Below are 19,217 nucleotides of genomic sequence, written 5' to 3' on the forward strand. Positions count from 1 at the left end.
AAGGAAGGCTGTGCTGACAAGCCAGAGATGTGCTGACTTGCTGAAGCATTTAAAGTGAGAATTAGGCAGGAAATTAGTAGACATGTTTGCACAACTTTAGGAGCAAACATTTTTAAGGCCCGTACAGGACTTCGCGTAGCCAAACAAGTCTTAGGAATGACTGGGCATTCTTCCCTAGGTAAGGGCCAGGGGACCCACTCCTACCAAGTTTTAAAGTGCATATAGTGTGTGTCAGACTTCTTCAGAAAAAGTAATGGACAGGATGCTGTGCTTCAAAAAGACATCCAATCTGGATTGAAAATGTTGACATTCTTCAAAGATGAAGAATCCTTTGTTTCTCTGGAGACTTTGCTAATAATGAGATCACTCTCACTTCTTACAACTTGTGATTTGTTTCTCACAAGAATGTCATCTTCTGGGTGGTGGCTCGTATCCTGTCCATGACAGAGAGCTTTGGTTTTCTCTCCATGCAGCTAGCCCCTATTATCAAGCCAACCCCTTCACGTAGAGGTTTTCTAACTCTTAAGGCAAGTCTGTACATTTACATGTGACAAGTGAAAGTCATGCACCGTCACAGGCAACCACTTCTACTTTGAGGAAGTCACTATAATTAAGACATGGACAGCTTGAGCCAGATGCTTAACCATGTACCTACATGCTATTGCTATTCCAAATTACTGTGTATATCTGAGATTCTTTTAGGCCTATTCTTGTAGTGTTTTTTTTTTTTTTTTTTTTTTTTTTTTTTTTTCCTTTAAAAAGCACGACCTAGGAGTGGTTTGCTTGTAAAATGCTTTAAAACACAAAACCATGGTCAAACACAAATAATTTCTCAGACAAACTGCCACTGAAAGTTGTGTGTAGTTTTATTTCAACATATCAAGCACAAACAGGTTTCCCCTACTTGGGGAATATGATGAGGAATGTAGTTAAAAATTTGGAAACATTTACATTGAAAGATAGCCCAGACTGGCACCACCACTAAGTATTTTAAGGCTGTATATATAGCAGTACTTACCACTTGGAACTAGAACGGCTTAGTATTGTCTGCAGTCTACAGGAAATATTGCAAATCTTTAAAAAATGGTGTAAGGAAGACTATTAACAGATTTGAACAATGCAGTGGCACAATCCTTCCTCCTTTCTGACCTTTGACAGTAAAAGTGCCTATGATCAAACACATGTACACCCATATTGCTCCTGTCCTTCTCACCTATTCTGGGGCAGTGATTTCTTTCTACAATGCTTGTGTGTGGTATTATAAAATAGCCATATAGCAAATAATTTTAGTAACAGTAAGTAACCGGGTTCTATGAATAGATTTGTCTGATGTTGACACTCCATGGGCCCAGTCCAGGCCGCCAATCAGCTCTGTAAAGGTATAAGGAGCTTTCACTGAACACTTCCTGTTTCCTGAAAAGGAACAGTGCTAAAAAGTCACACATATTTACAGTTCATGTGAAATGGAAAACAAAACATCCTGAGGTCCCATTCTGTGTGTGTGTGCTGACAAAACAAATTATGACCTAATATCCTGGGGAGAGGATTTTTTGGACCAAGTGTGCTCCCTCACTAAATGCAGCCAGACAGGCACTGTGAATATCAGTTCTTTATGGCTCCCCAACTACACTCCCTCTCTCACAGAGCTATAAATCACACCGGTGTGGCTTTTCCAAAATGCTGGCATGTTTACCATTTTGTGGGTACCAATACTGTTGGGTAATTATTAATTGCATCAGAAAAGGACAAGACATAGAAAACAAATTGCACAATTAAAGCTACATTTGGCTTCAGCATTAAGGCCCATACAGGTTAAGAGGTCCTTGAAGATGTACATGTAAAAGGCAAAAATGACATAATCTGCAGGAACAAAGTTCCTAGGTCCCTTTTCCACCTGTCTTTCAACTTTCTTCTATCTCTGCCGTGTTGGTTCTAAAGTGCTTTGGTGCCTCGCTGGGCTCCTTGCGTGAGTGGCCCCCCCTCCTGCAGCCAGTAACTGTTATTGCTGCCAAACGTAGTGCTTTTATTTGAAGACATAATTGATGAATAGTTGACACGTAAGAAAGATGCAAAGGAGAAACCAGCAGCGAGAGTCCAGAAGGAAGCTTTCAGAGGAGACCTTCCTGTGGAAGGATTTTTTGTTCAATGCGCTGAGGTTTCTGAAAAAGAAAGCGGTATGTTTATTTGTGTGTTTGAGGGAGTGGCAAACACCTAGAGCCCCAGAGTTTCCACACAAACACGGATCCCATGACTTCTGAGGCACCCTAATGGGCACGGCACTGTGCCCCACAGACTCTCCTCCCCTCTTTTTAACAGAAAAAATGAGTACTTCTGGGTGCTGCTGGAACAAGCAAAGCACAATGCCTGGTATGCAAAAATGTAAGGGCACAGAAAATAAGGAATCTCTTTCCCCATCACCCATTCACAAAGCTATGTCCTAACCTTCCTAAATGCAAAAAACAGCCCTGGACACTTCAAAGAGCAGCAGAGAAGAGCTAAAATCATGTCACCAATTCCTCCAGCTTCCAGAAACGGTGGGCCTAGTATGTGATCCTGCTCTCCCAATGCCTCTGTAGGGCCGGATAATATGCTTCACGCCTTAAGGAATCAGCGGGGCTCCTTGGGTTGGATGTAGCATCTAATACCTCCCTTACCCTCCCCCTAAAGGAGTCTAGAGTGCAGAGCACCTTAACAGCAGTTGGTTAAGCATCTGTGTTCACCATTTTCCTCAGCTGGCAACTAGCAATTTACACAAGAAGAGGGAATGTAGTGCTTTTCACCCCGTGGAGCTCAGTATTCAGACCATGTGCCTCCTACGTCTCTGCAGCAAACAGCAAATTCAAAACATACCCAATGGCTGATAAGAAGGGAGAACCATGCCTTCTTGCGTAGCAGTTTTTTTATAGCCAGCACTCTGCCCAACCCCTCCCAGCTCCTGCAGCTGTTTTGCAGTTGGAAGTGCCAGGAAATACGTAATACCCTGAGGTGATACTTTTTGCTCCCATAAAGAGAGTCTTAAGAGGAAGAGATTACTGTTTCAAGTAAAGGTTGGTTTTACCTTTCTGATGCGTAACCTATTAAGGTTACCTTTGAAGCAGTTGTTCACTACACCCCTGCAGCTGATAAGGACACTCCAAAGGCCACAGCAGACTTAAATGCCACAGGTTATTTTTAGTCCATTAAGGTAATTGCTTTGATGAAGGAAAATAGTTACCTGTGTATGTCCTGTTGGGCTCTCTGTAGGGATAAGACAGCTGAATGAATTTCCTTCAGGTGATTCATTTCTTTCCCACACTGAGTACACAGACTTCCAAACCCTGTGGCAAAATATTAATGGACATTATGTTTTACATCACCATCCCTTGTGGCGGTGATGAAACATAAACCAGGTTCACCCAGCAAGTAGCTGACTGTGATCAAATTGTCACAGCTAGGGGGGACACTTTCAGGAGGAAACATGGGGAAAAGGGGACAGGTGGCAGAATCTTCCACCTTGAGGACAGAGGTCAATGGAAGGGGTCCTGTGACATTAGTCTGGGGTCCCTTCTCAGCTGTCACAAAACTCTTTTTACAGCAGTCAAGGGGAGGGGGATGGAGTGCTCACATCTGCTTCCATCTCTGAAATATTCAAGGTTACCTCCATCCAAGGCTGAGAAAAGGGAATGAGAAATGAAACATGTTTCCCATCTATTGGAATTTCATTGTATTTTCCCATCATATTTTTTTCCAGGAGTTGGGAAGCCCTTGTCAGTATAGATAGCATAAGGCAGAAAGAGGAGTGCATAAGGAAAGCACAAAAGCAGAACGTTCTCTTTATTTGCCCACGGGCAATGGGCTTGCACCAGGTTGGGAAATGTCCAAGGAATGCTCAAAGGAATAAGGTTCCAAAGAAGGACAAAAACAAAAAGTCCATCCCAATGATATCCAAATACTTGCCATCATCATCTGACAGCTCCTGTACGGATTCTGGTGTTGAACAGCTGCTCTCTGTATTCTGGCTGTGATTGGATGGCTGATCACTGGTTTTGCGGCGCCTGCAGTCTTTGGCAGATCTCTGAATAAAACAGGGATTAAAGAGATTCAGCCACTACCAAATTGAAGACTCAGGTTTAAACAGTATCAAGTAAGGTGCTGAGGAATATCTGTGAGGTTGCAAAGTTTGATTGCTTTTTCAGCAGCTCCTAGTAGCTGGACTCCTGGCAGCTAGTTACGGATATTAGAAGCTCGTTAAGGGTATTATACACATGCCACATACAAAAACATTTCCTCAAATGATAACATCCTTAAGAAACCCATACAAATTATTTTTGTCTTAGCTACAACTGTCACATACTAGTGATGAATTTTATAGTTCTTTCACTGAGCCATATACCCACCAGATACATAAGAGAATGGGTGAGAAGAAAAACTGACAACCGATTTTCCTGTAAAGGATGTTTCATTAGGTGACTGAAGGATTTAAACACTGGAGAATGTCTATACCTGATTTATTCAAGCAGATAAGAAAGTTTTTCCCTACCTCTTGAATGGGTAAACCAAACCCACTGTTCCTAACAGTTCTCATATGAGGGCCTGAAAAACAGTTATGAACCTCACCTTTCCCACTATTTCAGAGGTATTCAGATTTGGGGTACTATCAAACAGAAGTCTACGTTCCTAATAAGACACAAGTTCTTTAGTGTAATATGGATTATATCTTGCTAGTTCAGATGTTCTACATTTACAAAGCATTTTATGAGTAACATGAGTTACTCCAAAGATGGATGCAATGGTATCATTCCCACTTAATATAAAGGATGGGCACAGGTTTCTTGTCCGAAAAGGAAGCAAGTGATAAAGGCAGATAGCAAGGACTGAAATTTAAATTGCAGGACCATGGCTGTGCACTCCAATACCTTGGTCACATCCTCACTATGGAAAATTTCCTGTTTTGGAAACTCTGAACAGTGAAGCTCAGCTCAGTCACATGCAAAACCCAGTATAAGAGTCAGTGTCAGTAACACTGTGTGGGAAAAAAATACCAGAAAGGATAGCACACATCAACCAAGAATTACAAATAGTTAATGATAGTAAGCTACTGCTGGCTTAGAGTCATAAGCTGTATCTACTCAAAACAAACCTTTCAGCCTATGCTATTCTTACATGGAAATGCTGCAAAAAAGGGCTAACTATCTAAACAATTATAAAAAAATATTTTATTTCCCAAACCAGGCCTTTTACCTTGTGCCGTGTAATTTGATTGTTTATGCGTGTTGTTGTGTGGTTTGACATCCTTGTAGATAAGTGTCTTTCCATGGTCTGCAGTATCCCATTCTTCTCAAATTGGGCAATGTCATTCAAAGGATCCCAAGGTCTTAAGCTTTTGAGACCAAAGGAAAGAACATCAGAAAAGCAAGAATACCACTAGCTGTGTTAAAAGCAATGCACCATGCATTCCACATGCATCAGGGCAGACACTCATCCCTGACAGCAACAAGACTTTCTACAGATGCTGTGTGTGGAGTAACAGACACTTCCCTGCATACACAGTTCCTAGCAATGAGTGAAGGGCTCCAGTCACCAGAGGCTTCGCTCTTCATGTCAGGAGAGGAGAGCACAGTTGCCACCTTTGCTTGCACAGTGCAGAAAATCTCTGCTAAGTGATTCCACACTTGATTGCAGCAATGTGGATTTATACCAATGGCACAGCAGATTTTCCATTGCCATGCCCTCAATTTCAGCTATGCCCAATTTGTATCAGGAAAATGCACTCCAAGAGAGCTCAGAAAGCAAACCTGGGGCACAGTCAGGGGAATGGCAGGACCAGCAGGACCAGAATTACAGGTCTGTAACCTCACTTGCAGCCCTGGGAACTCAAGCAGAGAGGTTTGCTCATAACCCACAACCCCGCCACTCACTCCTCATATTTGTAGTGCCATTCATTAGTTGTGGCATCATGCCGGAAGAGCAGCGGTTTCCATTCTGTGCCATTCTCTCTCCGCTCCCGGGCGGCATTCCTCTGCTCCTCTTCCAGCACAAATTTTTCCTGCGTTGCCTTGTGTTGATCACCTTTGTTTATTGCACTAGTAACATGCTGCCAAAGCCTACAAATAAACAAGGAAAGAAGTTAATCTGTCTTAAAAACAGCGATTTATTTTGCCAGCTTGTCCTGGTTTCAGTTAGAACAGAGTTAATTTTCTTCCTAGTAGCTGGTAGAATGCTATGTTTTGGCTTAGGATGAGAAGAGTGCTGATAACACCCCGATGTTTTAATTGTTGCAGAGCAGTGCTTATACTAAGCCAAGGACATCTCAGCTTCTTGCTCTGTCCTGCCAACAGGCAGGCTGGGGGTGCAGTAAGAGCTGGGAGGGGACAGACCCAGGACAGGTGACCCAAACTAGCCAAAGGGGTATTCCATCCCATCTGACGTCATGCTAAATAATAGACAGGGGTAGCTAGCCGGGGTGGGCTGGCCGGACTGCTCGGGGTTAGGCTGGGCATTGGTCAGCGGGTGGTGAGCAATTGCATTGTACATCACTTGTTTGTGCACATTATTATTAGTAGTACTATTATCATCATTGTATTATTATTGTTATTATTATTTTCCTGTCTTATTAAACTGTCTTTATCTCAACTCACGGGCTTCACTTTCCATTTCTCTCCCCTGTCCCAGAGAGGGAGGGGGGAGGGTGAGCGAACGACTGTGTGGGTGTTTAGCTGGCGACCACGTTAAACCACAACAACATGACTATGTGGGTGTTTAGCTGGCAACCACGTTAAACCACAACAACTTAGAACAGACACTTAAAGCAGACACTTCTGGTCTATTGATACTGCAGAGTACCAGTATCAGGATTACTCAATCCCAGTTTTGGCTTGCAAATTAAATGAACATTATGAGAACATTATGAAACAATGAATGCTCTATGTAATGATCAGGGGAACTTCCCCTTAGATAACATCACCTACAATATTCATTAAAACCTTCAGTGCTGTCTGTGTGAGTTATAGTTATGTTCAGTTCATTGAGGTTAGTGGCATCTTTGAGGTGATATATAATGAAGAATCTGTTATCTTACTGTTCCTTTCAATCATTTAGGTTTAGAAGTCTTTGCCTTAATGTCTATCCCTGAATCAAAGGCTTTATATTTAAAATTTAGAAGCAATGGAAGATGGATGCATGTGCAAGGCTTGCAGCTGCACATGCGATGTTGTACTTCAATACAGGAATGGCAACAAGTCTGTAGGAAGTCAATTCAATCCACAAGAAATGGACATGTGGTTGTGCACACACACTAAAAGCACTGAAGGCTTTCATTCACACTTCTTTTCAGCTGCCAGAAGATTTGTGATCTGTCATACGATGTCTCACTGAGACTCTGGATTAAGGAGAGGATCTGCCTTTTATAAGAGAAAAAACTCTTTTCACTACAGCAAAGATGTGATAGCCCTCTCTACAGTTCCTCTAATCAGGGCACTCTAATCTTCACTTCAGATTGGATATACTTCTGAAATTAGCAGTGAGTCCTCCCAAAACATTACTGGATGGTTTAGTGATTAGAATAGGGACTGGAGATCCAGGCTGTTCCAGTATTCCCAGCTCTCCAAAACACCAGTCCTGCCTTTAAAAAAAATGACTGCATAACTGCATTTCATTTGGAACTTGTTGTGAGGCTTTTAATGTAAAAGGGGTACTGATGATTTCATTGTATTTCTATCACTGTATGCTTTAGCAAGACTCTAAAACAAGCAGCCACTTAGATGATTAACTGGAGGCAGAAGAACACTTTCCTGTCCTATATGGCATATTACTCCCATGTTCTTGTGTATTAATATTTTCTCCCTAAAATAAAGGAAAGAAACTCACTTCAAACTCAAAGTGATGGTGGGGGAGGGAGAAGCAAAAATAACAGTTTGAGGAAATAACACGGCGGAATAAAGTCAGTTCTAAGGAATGTGGTGTGTAAAGAGTGAGACCTCAAACTGAAGAACTTCAGAGGGACACAAACAAAATCACTTGACAAGGGCAAATTACTCCATCAAGACTTGTGTGTGTCAGACAATGAGACCCACCATGGTGAGCTGCATAATGGTAAAGCTTCAGAGACTCTCCAGTGTATGTGAAAATAGGTGATTTTCAGCACTGCAGGAAAGACCGTGCAATTCAGGCAGAACATTGCCTCAATTAGATGGTAATTTATTCACAGAAATGCCAGCAAAATAAGGAGCTCAGTGGAATGTCTGTTAGGGATCTTCAAAAATTTCCCTTCTGCCTCCTTTCCCTGGATTATTAATTTCACTGTTAATTTCTGCTGTAGCAAAGGGAGTCAGCTCTGGCTGTACCCTGATAAACAGAGAAATGGAGATTCTTTGTCTCCAAGACTGAGATTTCTCTTCTCTTTTAAAAGAATCTTCTTCAGAAGTTTAATAGAAAAATATGCTCCAGTCTCTTCTGCAACAATGGCAATTGCACCAGTGTAAGTTACAAACACAGAATTCATTGCCACTGCTGTCCAGATGAAGCAAAATGCTCATGTGGGTTTATTTTCATTCATTTCCCTTCTCAAAAAGGGAAATCTTCTTAGTGTGATGTGATGCAGCACAGAAATTAGATGTCCACAGGCAGGTGGCAAATCAACTGCAGAGGGAGGCAGTAAATTGCACGTGCTGCCTTGGGATATTAGATGTTTTTGGCTAACCATGTTGGTGAGATACAGAAGTAGACGGTTTGAAAGAAGTGCCACGTGACATTGTTGCTCAAGCTGTTCTTCCTCAAGAACTAGCTTGGGAATGCTCTGCAACCCCCTGCGTCAGGTAGTCATTCCTTCAATTTCCTAAGTGAAGTGCCAAGACTGTACTCTCAGGTAATGTAGATTACCCTAAAAAATCTGGTGCAGACTTCATTAGAGATCTCAGCTGAGATTATGAGGCACAGTTAAACATCTCTTTAATTGAGTTCAAATAAAATTCAGTTATGTGGTTCAACGTACTGCTCTGCTCATGCCAAGACTTTCCACATTCCTGCAACTAGTTGAAGAGCCTGTGGTTAGAACAACCTTTCTTAACAAGACATCTGACCTCACATTGACATCTTGCCCTTCCACAGAATGTTCCAGCAGTTTTAAGAGACTCTATTCATGTTCTCTAGACTCCAGGGAGAGTTGTTATTTTAGCAGATATTTATTATATTTATTTATATAATAATTATGTTTTATATTAGATATTTATTATTTTAGCCTCCATCATTTCTTGGCCCAGCTTCCTGGTTATTTCAGAGCTATACTTCACAGAAATTCTCCAAAGTTAACAGAGTGTAACAAAATGGGTAAATGGATGGTAATACACACAGGCAAGGCCTTTCCAGGATCGTGCTGAGGAATCAGAGCCTTCACAGTCCCTGCTCAGTTCCAGTGGAGGAAGCAGGAGTGAGACATTTCCAGAGCTCCTTACCTTTCTGACTCAAAGTCTGTCTGCTCCTCAAATAACACAATATGGCGCTTCAGTCTCTGCCTTCGTACTTCACTAGTTGGGTTCCAGAATACTTCCACATTTCCATTTTTCATCTCATTTATATGCACTTCCCCATCCTGAGAAGAAAAACACAGTGAAATGGTTAAGGACAGTCAGAAACACAAGGCAGAAAATAATCCTGACAAACGGAAGCTGAATCCAGATGATGGTCAGGGATAGGGCTTGGTTAGAGGGTTTTTTCCTCCTCTTGTCCATTAAATCTCACTCGTCATTTCCTGAAAGTTTCTAATGTAAGTGAGGAGAGACATTCCCTAAAACACTGGCTGAATTAATCAGAGAAGAACTAGAAAGATACCACGTTCCTTTTGTCAGGCTAATGCCCAGACAAGGGTACCTATAAAAGCCCTAATATGTTCTCCTTTCCCAATACTCCTCCCATGTACCACCCAGAATATGTAAACAAGATCCCTAGCTCCTTTTCTAGTCTTTCTTCTCTTCCTCACTTCTGAAATCTCATGATGAGCCTATTGAAATACCACCTTTTCTAGGAAGGAAAGCTAAAGCTGAGCTCTCTTTCACGCTCTTTTTTCAGCTTAGTCAGCTTATGCTATTATTGCTGCTGAATTTCTTTTAGCACTTCACAAAATGCCACATCCTTATTTGATGCCAATATACTTGGCAACCAACTATTAAACAGCACTTCTCTGATCTGGTGCTGGCCAGACAGTCGTGCTGTGTCCCTGCTTAACTCAGCCTCTTGCCAGCCTTGCTCACGGACACAGCAATGCCATGGAGCCAGACTGAGTAGGTTGCAGAGGATATAGTGAACAGCATGACAGTGACTGCAAGTGGAAAGAACCAGACAACTACAGCTGCTGAACAGCGTGTGCATTGGTGCCATTCAGCTGCCTGGACGCGGTAGGAGTATCATACTAATCTTAGTTAGGTCACAGCTATTTGCTTAGCCCTTCACCGCCTCATTTTCTTGCATCCCAGCTGCTGCATTTCTTCCCCTGCCACGGTCCCTGATGCACATCTGTTTTTCAAAACCCACTGCCCATGTCTTCAGCTGTGAAACTCACTCAATTACAAGGGTCTCGATCCTCCTCGAAGTCTACCTCAGGGAGAGGGATCATATGATTCTGTGATTCTATGATCTCCTCTGCCATTTCCTGAGGTGCCAATTCCAGGACAGATGTCAGGTCCGAAAAGCCCCCCAGCTATGGATAGGAGGAGGCAGGCTTTATCAAACTTTGCTATGCGCATCTCTAACAGCTTGCATGCAAGCAGGGGCTACTAGCATGCAAGCCCTCAGCTGCTGCTTTGACTTTATTCAGGTGGGTTTCAGGTTCTGGGGCAGAGAATTAGCTTTTAAGCTGTGAGGGACTCTGTCAGGAAACCGGACAGTGCTGGAAAAAAGCCTTCAGAGCTCAGGAAAGCAGGCCAATACCCTCAGCGGGGAGGGAGGAGAACAAACAACGTCCCTACTGCTGCACAGCAGCTACTCTTATTCACAGCATGCAACTCCAAACAGTGGCTTATGGAGCCACCCATTCAAAGCCATTTAACTTCTTTCATACATCAGTCTAATTTTGTGCACCACAAACAACCAGCACAAAGACCAAGGGAGGAATAAATTATTTTCATTCTGATAAAACCCAAACATAGAAGGCTGGAAGCTGAGCAGCACGCAGCCCTGTGGCTCAGTGCCCCAGGGGAGCTGCTCGATTACACGCTCTTGCGGATGGCGTTCGCAGGACCCACCACAGACAATGCACTCCACAATCCAGCACAACTCACGGTTGCCAAAGCTCATCTGGCAGGAAAGGTAGCTCAGAAGGGAAAAGCTACCCAAGCACAGGAAGCAAATGTCCTTGTGCACATCCAGAATGGGCAAAACTCCCTGATTTCAAAGTGGTCATTAGCTTTTTATGTAAAAAGACAGATTGCCTGGGGGAAGGTGTCCAGCTGTGATTCTTTAAGACTGCTCGACCAAAGCCTACACTGTGGTTAGGACCCCTCTGTAAAAAAGGCTTTATCCAGGCACGTTTCATCTGACCTACTTGCAGTATTTACTTCAGGGTGAGACAAATCTCATCTCAAAAGCAACAATTTCTAAGGACTGAAAAGGAACCACAGGTCAACTGTAATGAAAATACAGACATATAAATGTAGCTGAGATAAATACAGAAGAATCCAGCTCAAAGCAAGGTTTCACCACTTTTGCCTCAGTTACCAAGAGTTCCCAACTAAAGCTCTAGTCTGCATCCTTCACTGTGCAGCGTTATTCCTGCACTCTGGCTTAAGGATGCCTTTGAGTGATGCACTTACAGAGGCTAGGCATGCAAAGGTGCTGGCTGGTCTGTGTTTTGAGCTGTCCATACAGACAGACCCTCACAGAATCCGTGTCTTTGTCCTTCATCTTATCAGCAGAGGAGTAAGAGTCTTCTACCATAAAGATTTGCTGTGAAAATAACAAACTTAAAACCCCATGCTCTTCCCTGGCACTGTTGTTGCTGGAGAAGTACTGAACACAAGGCAGAAAGAAGCCTCATGATTTTCACAATCACTCTAAGGCCAACAATCTGCCTTCTCTAGTCGACTGCCATCGGGGCCTGTCCTAAGCCTGGAACCCTAAATACAGAGCCACTGGTTTCAATGGAAACGCTCCTCACTGGTCCCGGCTTTGGCCCAGGCTCTGGAAGTGCAAGTGTTACTTGTGCTGCAGGTGGATGGGACTGTGGAAGCATACGTGACCTTGAGAGGTGTGGCCTGGAAAGCTCTAACATGCCCGCGCTCTTGGGGATGACGCAAGGAGGCAGGATGCGCTGGCCCTCCACTGCCTCTGCTCCAAGGCAGAGAGCCTGCCAAGGGCTGCCAGTCCTCCCACACACCCCACTGCCCCTGCACTTAAAGTGTCAGCGACTTCTATTATCATAAGTTACCCAGTGTCCATCGAGACTTGCTAACACTTCTTCTCCTGATTTAATCTTCCCAGAGATTTGATTAATGCTTGTGCTGCCTCCGAAGAAGGGCTGTCAGGGGAGAAAAGAAATAGAAAATACAATCAGCCTAGTGAGAACTGGAAGGGAGCCAAAGACAGTGGTGCAGCAGGGTGGAAGGAAAAGTGCAACCTGGGGAAAAGAACAATGAATTCTAACATGGCTTTTGACTATCCAGAATAGCACACTTCTCCTTTTGTCCTTTTGTTTGCAAAACTGAAAGCACTGTAGGAGCTGCAGAAGAGAAGTAAGCCTTCTGGTACTTTAATATTCAGCAGTGCAAGGCCTCACTTTCATTGCAGATTAGTTTATTGTTAACTAGTTATCAGGATAAATGAACACAGGCGAGTTTTTCCCAACATCCAGAATTGTATTACAGTTTGCACCATTTTACTTGCAGCCTTGTCCAAACAAAGGGAGCAGCAGTAATGTAGTTGGTGACTTTTCCTGCTTATGGGACAGCAACAGCAGTGTGGCACTGCTTACGGCTGCATCTGTGTAAAGTCTCCAGTGTGAAGAAGCTATTGTCAGCAGGAAACAAAAAAAGAAAAAAGGGTATTTCCAGAGTCAAGGAAAAGATTCTCAGAACAATGGAAAATTCCCCTCACCTTCTGCCTGCCAAACACAGGAAGCAGCGGTGGTCGTGTGACTAGTTCTTCCAATTCCTACTACACAATATTTCTTCAGACATTTTAGCTGCTGCTTTCAATAATGTTGTGAAAATTAATTATTGTTTTTTAAAAAACAAAATACAATCAAATCTATGGCAAAAGCCACGGAAAAAGAAATCACAAGTGTTTCAAGAACCAATGTGCACAATCCAGTAGAGTATGGGTATATATCCAAATTAATAACAAAACTATTACGAACATAAACTGTGGTTTATGTTCAACTGCTCACAATTCTACTGAAAATGGTGGGTAAGAAATACTTGAAGAAGAGCATGTAATTAAGATACAGGGACCTCTCTGCATTATGTCTGCACTAAGCATCTTATTTTCAATCTAGAAAATAATGGTTTGCATTTTAAGTGCTGAAGTTGCTTGCAGATTTGAGATGACGCTGACTAAATACTCCATCAGCCTTGGTACTGTATGGGAACTATGGGAAGTACAGGCTGTAAAGACAAGGACATGGGGAAACAGTTTACTTTGTAAAGGCAAATAAAGACAGAAAAATTTGATTGCTCTCAGAAAAATGTGGTCTGCAAAAGACTCCCCTACGTCCCATAATTTCTCACATTTATGTCAGCTAATGCTGCAACTATAAAATCCTCCAGGCTCTCAGTTTGCCATGTTTCATTTTATGCACAGGCAAGGAACTTTTGGAACAGAAAACTTTTGGAACAGAAGAGAAATGGATGCTCCTTAAAAAGCAAGTTAGCCGTCCAGGAAAAGATACAGGTCCTAACTTTCTCTCCTAAGTTTTAACATGTCTGAAAGAATGCCTAAAGACATCTCTGTTTTATCTGCATACCTTAAGTTTGCATTACCAAGGTTTTCTATGGGAGCTATGTGAACAAGTCAGTACAAGGCAATGACAGTGCAGCTCTTGAGCATGATAACCACTCCAAATCAGATGGCTGAAAATGGACTGTTAACCTACCGTCGAGGCAAGGTCCTGTAGCCTTAAGAAACACAAGGTGCAGTTCATTTTAACACCTGCTAGTATGGGTATGTATGTGACAGTTAACTGGAGAGCAACCTTGAAGATCCACATCACGACTTGTCTTGAAGTACTCTGCACACCTCACTGTACTTTGCAAGCAAAAATAATGTTACTTCTGAAACAGAAGCCACGTTGTCATTGCCAGAATTTCAGAAGAGGCTGGCCAGCAGCCAGCTGGCAGGGAACAAGCTGTGTGTAACTCAGGCTTAGGAGCTGGGTTCCATCAAATTGCACCAGGCAAGACTGACTATGGGACGACACCTCCTCTGGAGTTAGGCCACCCCAGGGTGGGGGTACAGAAATAATGTGGTGTATATGCTCATGTCTTGTCTGGTGTACAGGGGCAAGCCTGAGATCCGTTATAAAGGGAAGCATGATGTCTCTCACCTTCAGCTTGAATTCCAGTTCTGCCCTGTGGTTTGTTTTCTCACAGTCAATGGTAACTTTCCCTCCAAGCTCCATTGTCATGGTACCATATAAAATTCCTGAAAGGGGAAAAAAACAAGAGAACTAAGTGCTTTTTGCTGAACTCAAATTAGTCCCACTGATATGCTGTGAGATCTGCTACTTGGCTTAACATTTTGAGAAGATGGAAACCAAAATTTCCAGGACATGTGTGTTTACTCTAAGCATGAAAAATCCTCCTGAGTCTGTATTCCTCATTTACTACACCAGCTGAGCAACAGCTTGACTCATGGGTACTGATAGAACATATGAAGCAAGCTGAAATTAAGACAGCACAAATTGAAAAGGGTTGTGCCCAGTAATTTCATTTATGCTAGTGCTTGAACAGACCTAACTGCCTCTCACAGGGTGGACTGAGCAGAGAGGAGTTGTAATAGGATTCAGCAGAATCTGGGGGACTAGCAATCGTGTAGGGAACTTTTTTTTACACATGCTTACTGTTTTCTGGAAAGGTCATTTGCAGAAAAAATGAATCAACAACAGAATGATTTACACACAGGAAACGCTTACAGAGAGTATGATTTACAGAAGTTACTGTTTCAGGTAGCTAGACCTCCCATAAAGATTAACTTATAGGTCAACGTGACAAAATGAAAAATATGCAAAAAGCAAAATTGGATCAAACTGCTGCAGGAGTGATTTTATTACTTTGGTTCCAATGCCACCAAGGCTTAGCTTTCTAAGGAGAAATGCAAGGAGGAATGCAGTTACTGCAGTGAATCAACTGGCAGCCATCCCAGGGGCTTCAGTGCACACCCAGATCAACAGAGCTGTGCCAGTATTGTACCAACACACAACAGCAAGCACCAGCCTCATGGAGGCAGCTGGTACACTGAGGAGTATCACAGTTTCATTAACAAAAAAATCAGAAGTCAAGTCAGGAATTTTTCATTCTTTATTCTTAAAAAGTCAGAAAACATATTAAACAATTTTTGTCATTAGAAGAACTTTACATCCTCAGAAGATCATGAACTCTAACTCTTTCCATCTTCATTCTACCTGCAGTGCATATATAGAGTATTTTTAGTTTCTATGTAGTGCTAGAACTAACTCAGTGTGGGCCTAATTCTGTCCTCAGCTCTGTATAAACAAAGCAAAAATACTTCAGTTAGTATTACTGCTCCTCTACTAACTCCTGTGACTCACACACAGAACAGATGCTTCCTGGAAATGCCACGCCATGCATTTTGAGGTATGTGAGTGGAAAGAAGAGCCAGTGCAAAGTTAAGTCAGTAAGATTAAATTACTACTACATTATTCTTTCTGTTTGCTTCCTATGTGAACAGTCATATCTTACCTTTACAGTGGGCATATGGCATAGTAATGATATAATCTTCCCCCCTGTTTAGAAACATAAGCTTTGCCTTCCCATCCAACAAGGCAGAAAGTGAGTTACCTGAAATTTAAAGGAAAAAATACACGTATATTAAAATGCACATTATGCATGGTCACTCATCTTATCCTACTTTAGAAAAACATTTACATTTAAATGTAGGACACTATTGAAAGAAGAGATATGAAACAGCAATAATTCAGGACCTGGCAAATCTTTTACTGCTGAAGGCAAGCAGTTCTAATGAACTCTGCTGCATGACTTTCATTTGCTCTGGCATTCAGCCCCTGTTGCAGAAAGGGCAGAAGATTAAGTAAGCCATTAGTGGGATGCACTAATGAAAGCAATTCCAATGCCTTAGAGCTTTTCCAGGTGTTTCTGTTCTCACAACTTCTCTAATTGTGTAGGATCCCAAATAACAAATCAATTTGCCAGAAAGACAGAAATAACAAGTGTTTCAACAGATACAGCTACAAGAAGACAGTACTTAAGAGGTGTCTGACTAAACAGAAAAAGAATTTTAAACAGCAACACTCTTTCAGAGCCTATCATTCTGCTGTCCTTCTGGAGGACATTAAGGTTAAAAGATCTGAAGCCACTTTGAAGCTCTAGGTTTCAACTCTTAGAAATCTGTGAGCTAAATAAATCAAGCAGTTACATTTATATGGAGACTGTTGCAGAAGTCATCTGGATGATCAGATAGCTATAAAATGCCTCATCTGTGAGCATATGAAAAATATCCTGACAACTAATTGTCCACACATCCTCATAAACCTTCACTTTCTGAAAACCAGGCTTTTAAAGGGCTCAAGATTTCTGATTATCATTAATTTTAAGCAATTAGTGTGATCTCCCACTGAAATGGTGGAAATGGGGAAAACCCAGGAGAGCCCATACAAGGGATTAAGGCATTCTGGTGGTAGATGCTTAGAGCATTTTTTTGTTCTTAACCCTGAGCACACTGATGAGTGACTGAAAAACAAAACCAATTTCACAATGTTACATGGAAGGTGCCTAGACTTACTGTCTTACCATAAAACTTGGACCTAGCAAGAATGCTTCCAGTAATGCAAAATCCATCCTTCCTATTGCTGACGTGAAAAGCTGACACTGGTGGATGATGAGAGACCTAGAGAAAAAAACAAACAAACAAACCATACAGAGATATTTACAGCAGTCTTTACAAGTTAAGCAGCATGAAGGATGAAACACAGCATCCTCATGAGGTCTTGCACATGCTATCCAGAAGGTGCAAAACAGAGGCTGCAGAACTGAACAGAGTCCTCTAAGCCCCATTCATACCATTAATCCCAATGTTAAAGAAGGCAACATTATATATTAGAGACAGAGTTCCTGTATAACCCTTCTATAACAGGCAACTTTTTCTTTTGCATTTGTGCATCTGTGCACTTGAGATCATTTTATGGCTACATGTACACATGCCAGATCTTTAACACAATAAATGACAGTGTTAAACTTTTGGGTAGCATCTGAATAACCTCCATAAAATGGATGTAGTTGCTGAAATAATGTAAAACAAAAGAAAAAAAAAATATATATATTTGCTTAAATGTGGAAAAAAAAACAATGTATGGGAAACAAGAAGTCCTTGTACCAAAATCCATGTGGTTCTCAGATTCCTTTATTAACCGTAATTCTCAAACTAAATTTTGTCAGGCCAGTTTGCTTGTGAGCTCTGCCTGTCATTTATCCCCAAAGATATGGAAACAGACCTTCAATTTACTTTGATTAAGATCATTATGGAATGTTTAGATATAAAGGAAGGTAGGATTTGATTATCTGTTTTATTATTATCCCTTTTGACAGAGGCAACACAAACCACCACAACATTCTCTTCAAACAAACAAACAAACAAACAAAACAAAACAAAACAAACAAACAAAAAAAAACAGGAAAGCAGGTTTCTGTGGCACAGGTCTTCACTGAAGAGATTAATGTCATATACGGGACACCTGCCAAAGCTCAAAGTAATCTCAGTAAATCCAAAGAGAAAAAAAGATCAGCAGCTAGTTTTTTCCACGTCCCACTCTGACGTTTAAACAAAACTTCAAGTTACTCTCACAGGGTGAGATAAGGAGCATGCTCCTATGCAGGGAGGTGTAAATGGGCTGCTGCTTGCAGCACTTGAACATCCAAATAATGTGACTTACCTGTTCTGCGATGTAAAATGTGTGACTGTTCGTCTGAGGGTGAAACCAACAGCAGCGAAATGTCTCTCCAAGAATAGGGTTGTATGGCTTTTTAATTCCCTGAAAAAAAGAAAGCAACCAAAACCTGCTATAAATCTGCAAGTCAACTTTACAGACACAGCCACAAAACATTGTAGTAATTTTCTTCCTTATGTTAGATCAAGTCAACTACAAGAATCAAAGCGTAAGAACTTGTTACATATATCCTCCTGCGCAAATCTCTTCACCCAAGCCATGAATTCATCTGCAATTCATCCAGCTTAATCTCTGATACTGCCCAATCAAAGCTGTACAAGATGGTCATACTTTATTATTTCTGTTACTATATGCAGCAGGTACACACTTCTGTGGGAACATGACACTAAGATACTGAAAAGATAAAGAAGAGACCTGCTTGCAGCGAGGTAAAACCCCTGCATCCAAGGACTTTCTAATTTTTGATGACAACTTTTGTTTTCTAGATGTCCAGTGCAAAAGCTCTTAGGTTAACCAACACTATTTGGCACCCAATATTCACTCCCAAACGAAATACAACTTTGGTTTTGAAAATAATTGTCACAGTATTCTGAACAACAGAAGAGGTAAACTGTTAAAGGAAATTCAATAAAGAAATGCACAGCCACAGCAGAAGTTTCCAACATCTATTAGAACCCCAAGCACAAGCATTCTCTTACCTTTGGCTTCTTGTAGAAGCCGGACAGATACCACCTCAAAACTTGCTTAATTCGACTGTATGGATCGTCTTCAAGAACAGCCCTGCAGGACAGAACATAAAATGTTTTCTCACATGCTTTTCATACTGTTTACACATCATATTCATTTTATACCGGTACAATGATCTTAATTTCAACAGTATTTCCCTAGTACTAAATAAAAGGAAGTAATTTCTGTACTGCTCCAATGAAAAAGGTGTTTGCCAGCAGCAACTGTTTTTTAGTAATGTACATTGTAAAACACACACATAAATGCTTAGAAAGTGACCTAATTCTTGCAAAAAGCCTAATAAAGTCTCTGGAGTGTATAAGGTTTGATTGGATATACCTCCAGGTATGTTAATGTGGGAATGACAGTAGTCACTGATAATAGTAAA

The 19,217-nt window shown here is 41.6% G+C and overlaps 1 protein-coding gene across 9 annotated transcripts in view; it reads right to left on the minus strand.

The window, feature by feature from the left end:
• Positions 1 to 848: 848 nt before the first annotated feature.
• Positions 849 to 19,217, minus strand: part of OSBPL5 (oxysterol binding protein like 5) — a 186,461-nt gene continuing 168,092 nt past the window's right edge. For all 9 annotated transcript variants that reach the window (XM_072038546.1, XM_072038541.1, XM_013099808.5 and 6 more), the window contains 12 exons: positions 18,802 to 18,883; positions 18,089 to 18,187; positions 16,950 to 17,046; positions 15,882 to 15,980; positions 14,507 to 14,604; positions 12,395 to 12,484; positions 9,429 to 9,565; positions 5,898 to 6,083; positions 5,221 to 5,359; positions 3,937 to 4,054; positions 3,215 to 3,317; positions 849 to 2,159 (listed from right to left, as the gene is read on the minus strand). In XM_072038546.1, coding sequence (XP_071894647.1) covers positions 2,024 to 2,159; positions 3,215 to 3,317; positions 3,937 to 4,054; positions 5,221 to 5,359; positions 5,898 to 6,083; positions 9,429 to 9,565; positions 12,395 to 12,484; positions 14,507 to 14,604; positions 15,882 to 15,980; positions 16,950 to 17,046; positions 18,089 to 18,187; positions 18,802 to 18,883 — 1,384 coding nt within the window. In that variant the 3' untranslated portion in view covers positions 849 to 2,023. The remainder of the gene's footprint in view (positions 2,160 to 3,214; positions 3,318 to 3,936; positions 4,055 to 5,220; positions 5,360 to 5,897; positions 6,084 to 9,428; positions 9,566 to 12,394; positions 12,485 to 14,506; positions 14,605 to 15,881; positions 15,981 to 16,949; positions 17,047 to 18,088; positions 18,188 to 18,801; positions 18,884 to 19,217) is intronic.

This window comes from Anas platyrhynchos, chromosome 5, assembly GCF_047663525.1.
Source record: "Anas platyrhynchos isolate ZD024472 breed Pekin duck chromosome 5, IASCAAS_PekinDuck_T2T, whole genome shotgun sequence".
NCBI classification, from domain to species: Eukaryota; Metazoa; Chordata; class Aves; order Anseriformes; family Anatidae; genus Anas; species Anas platyrhynchos.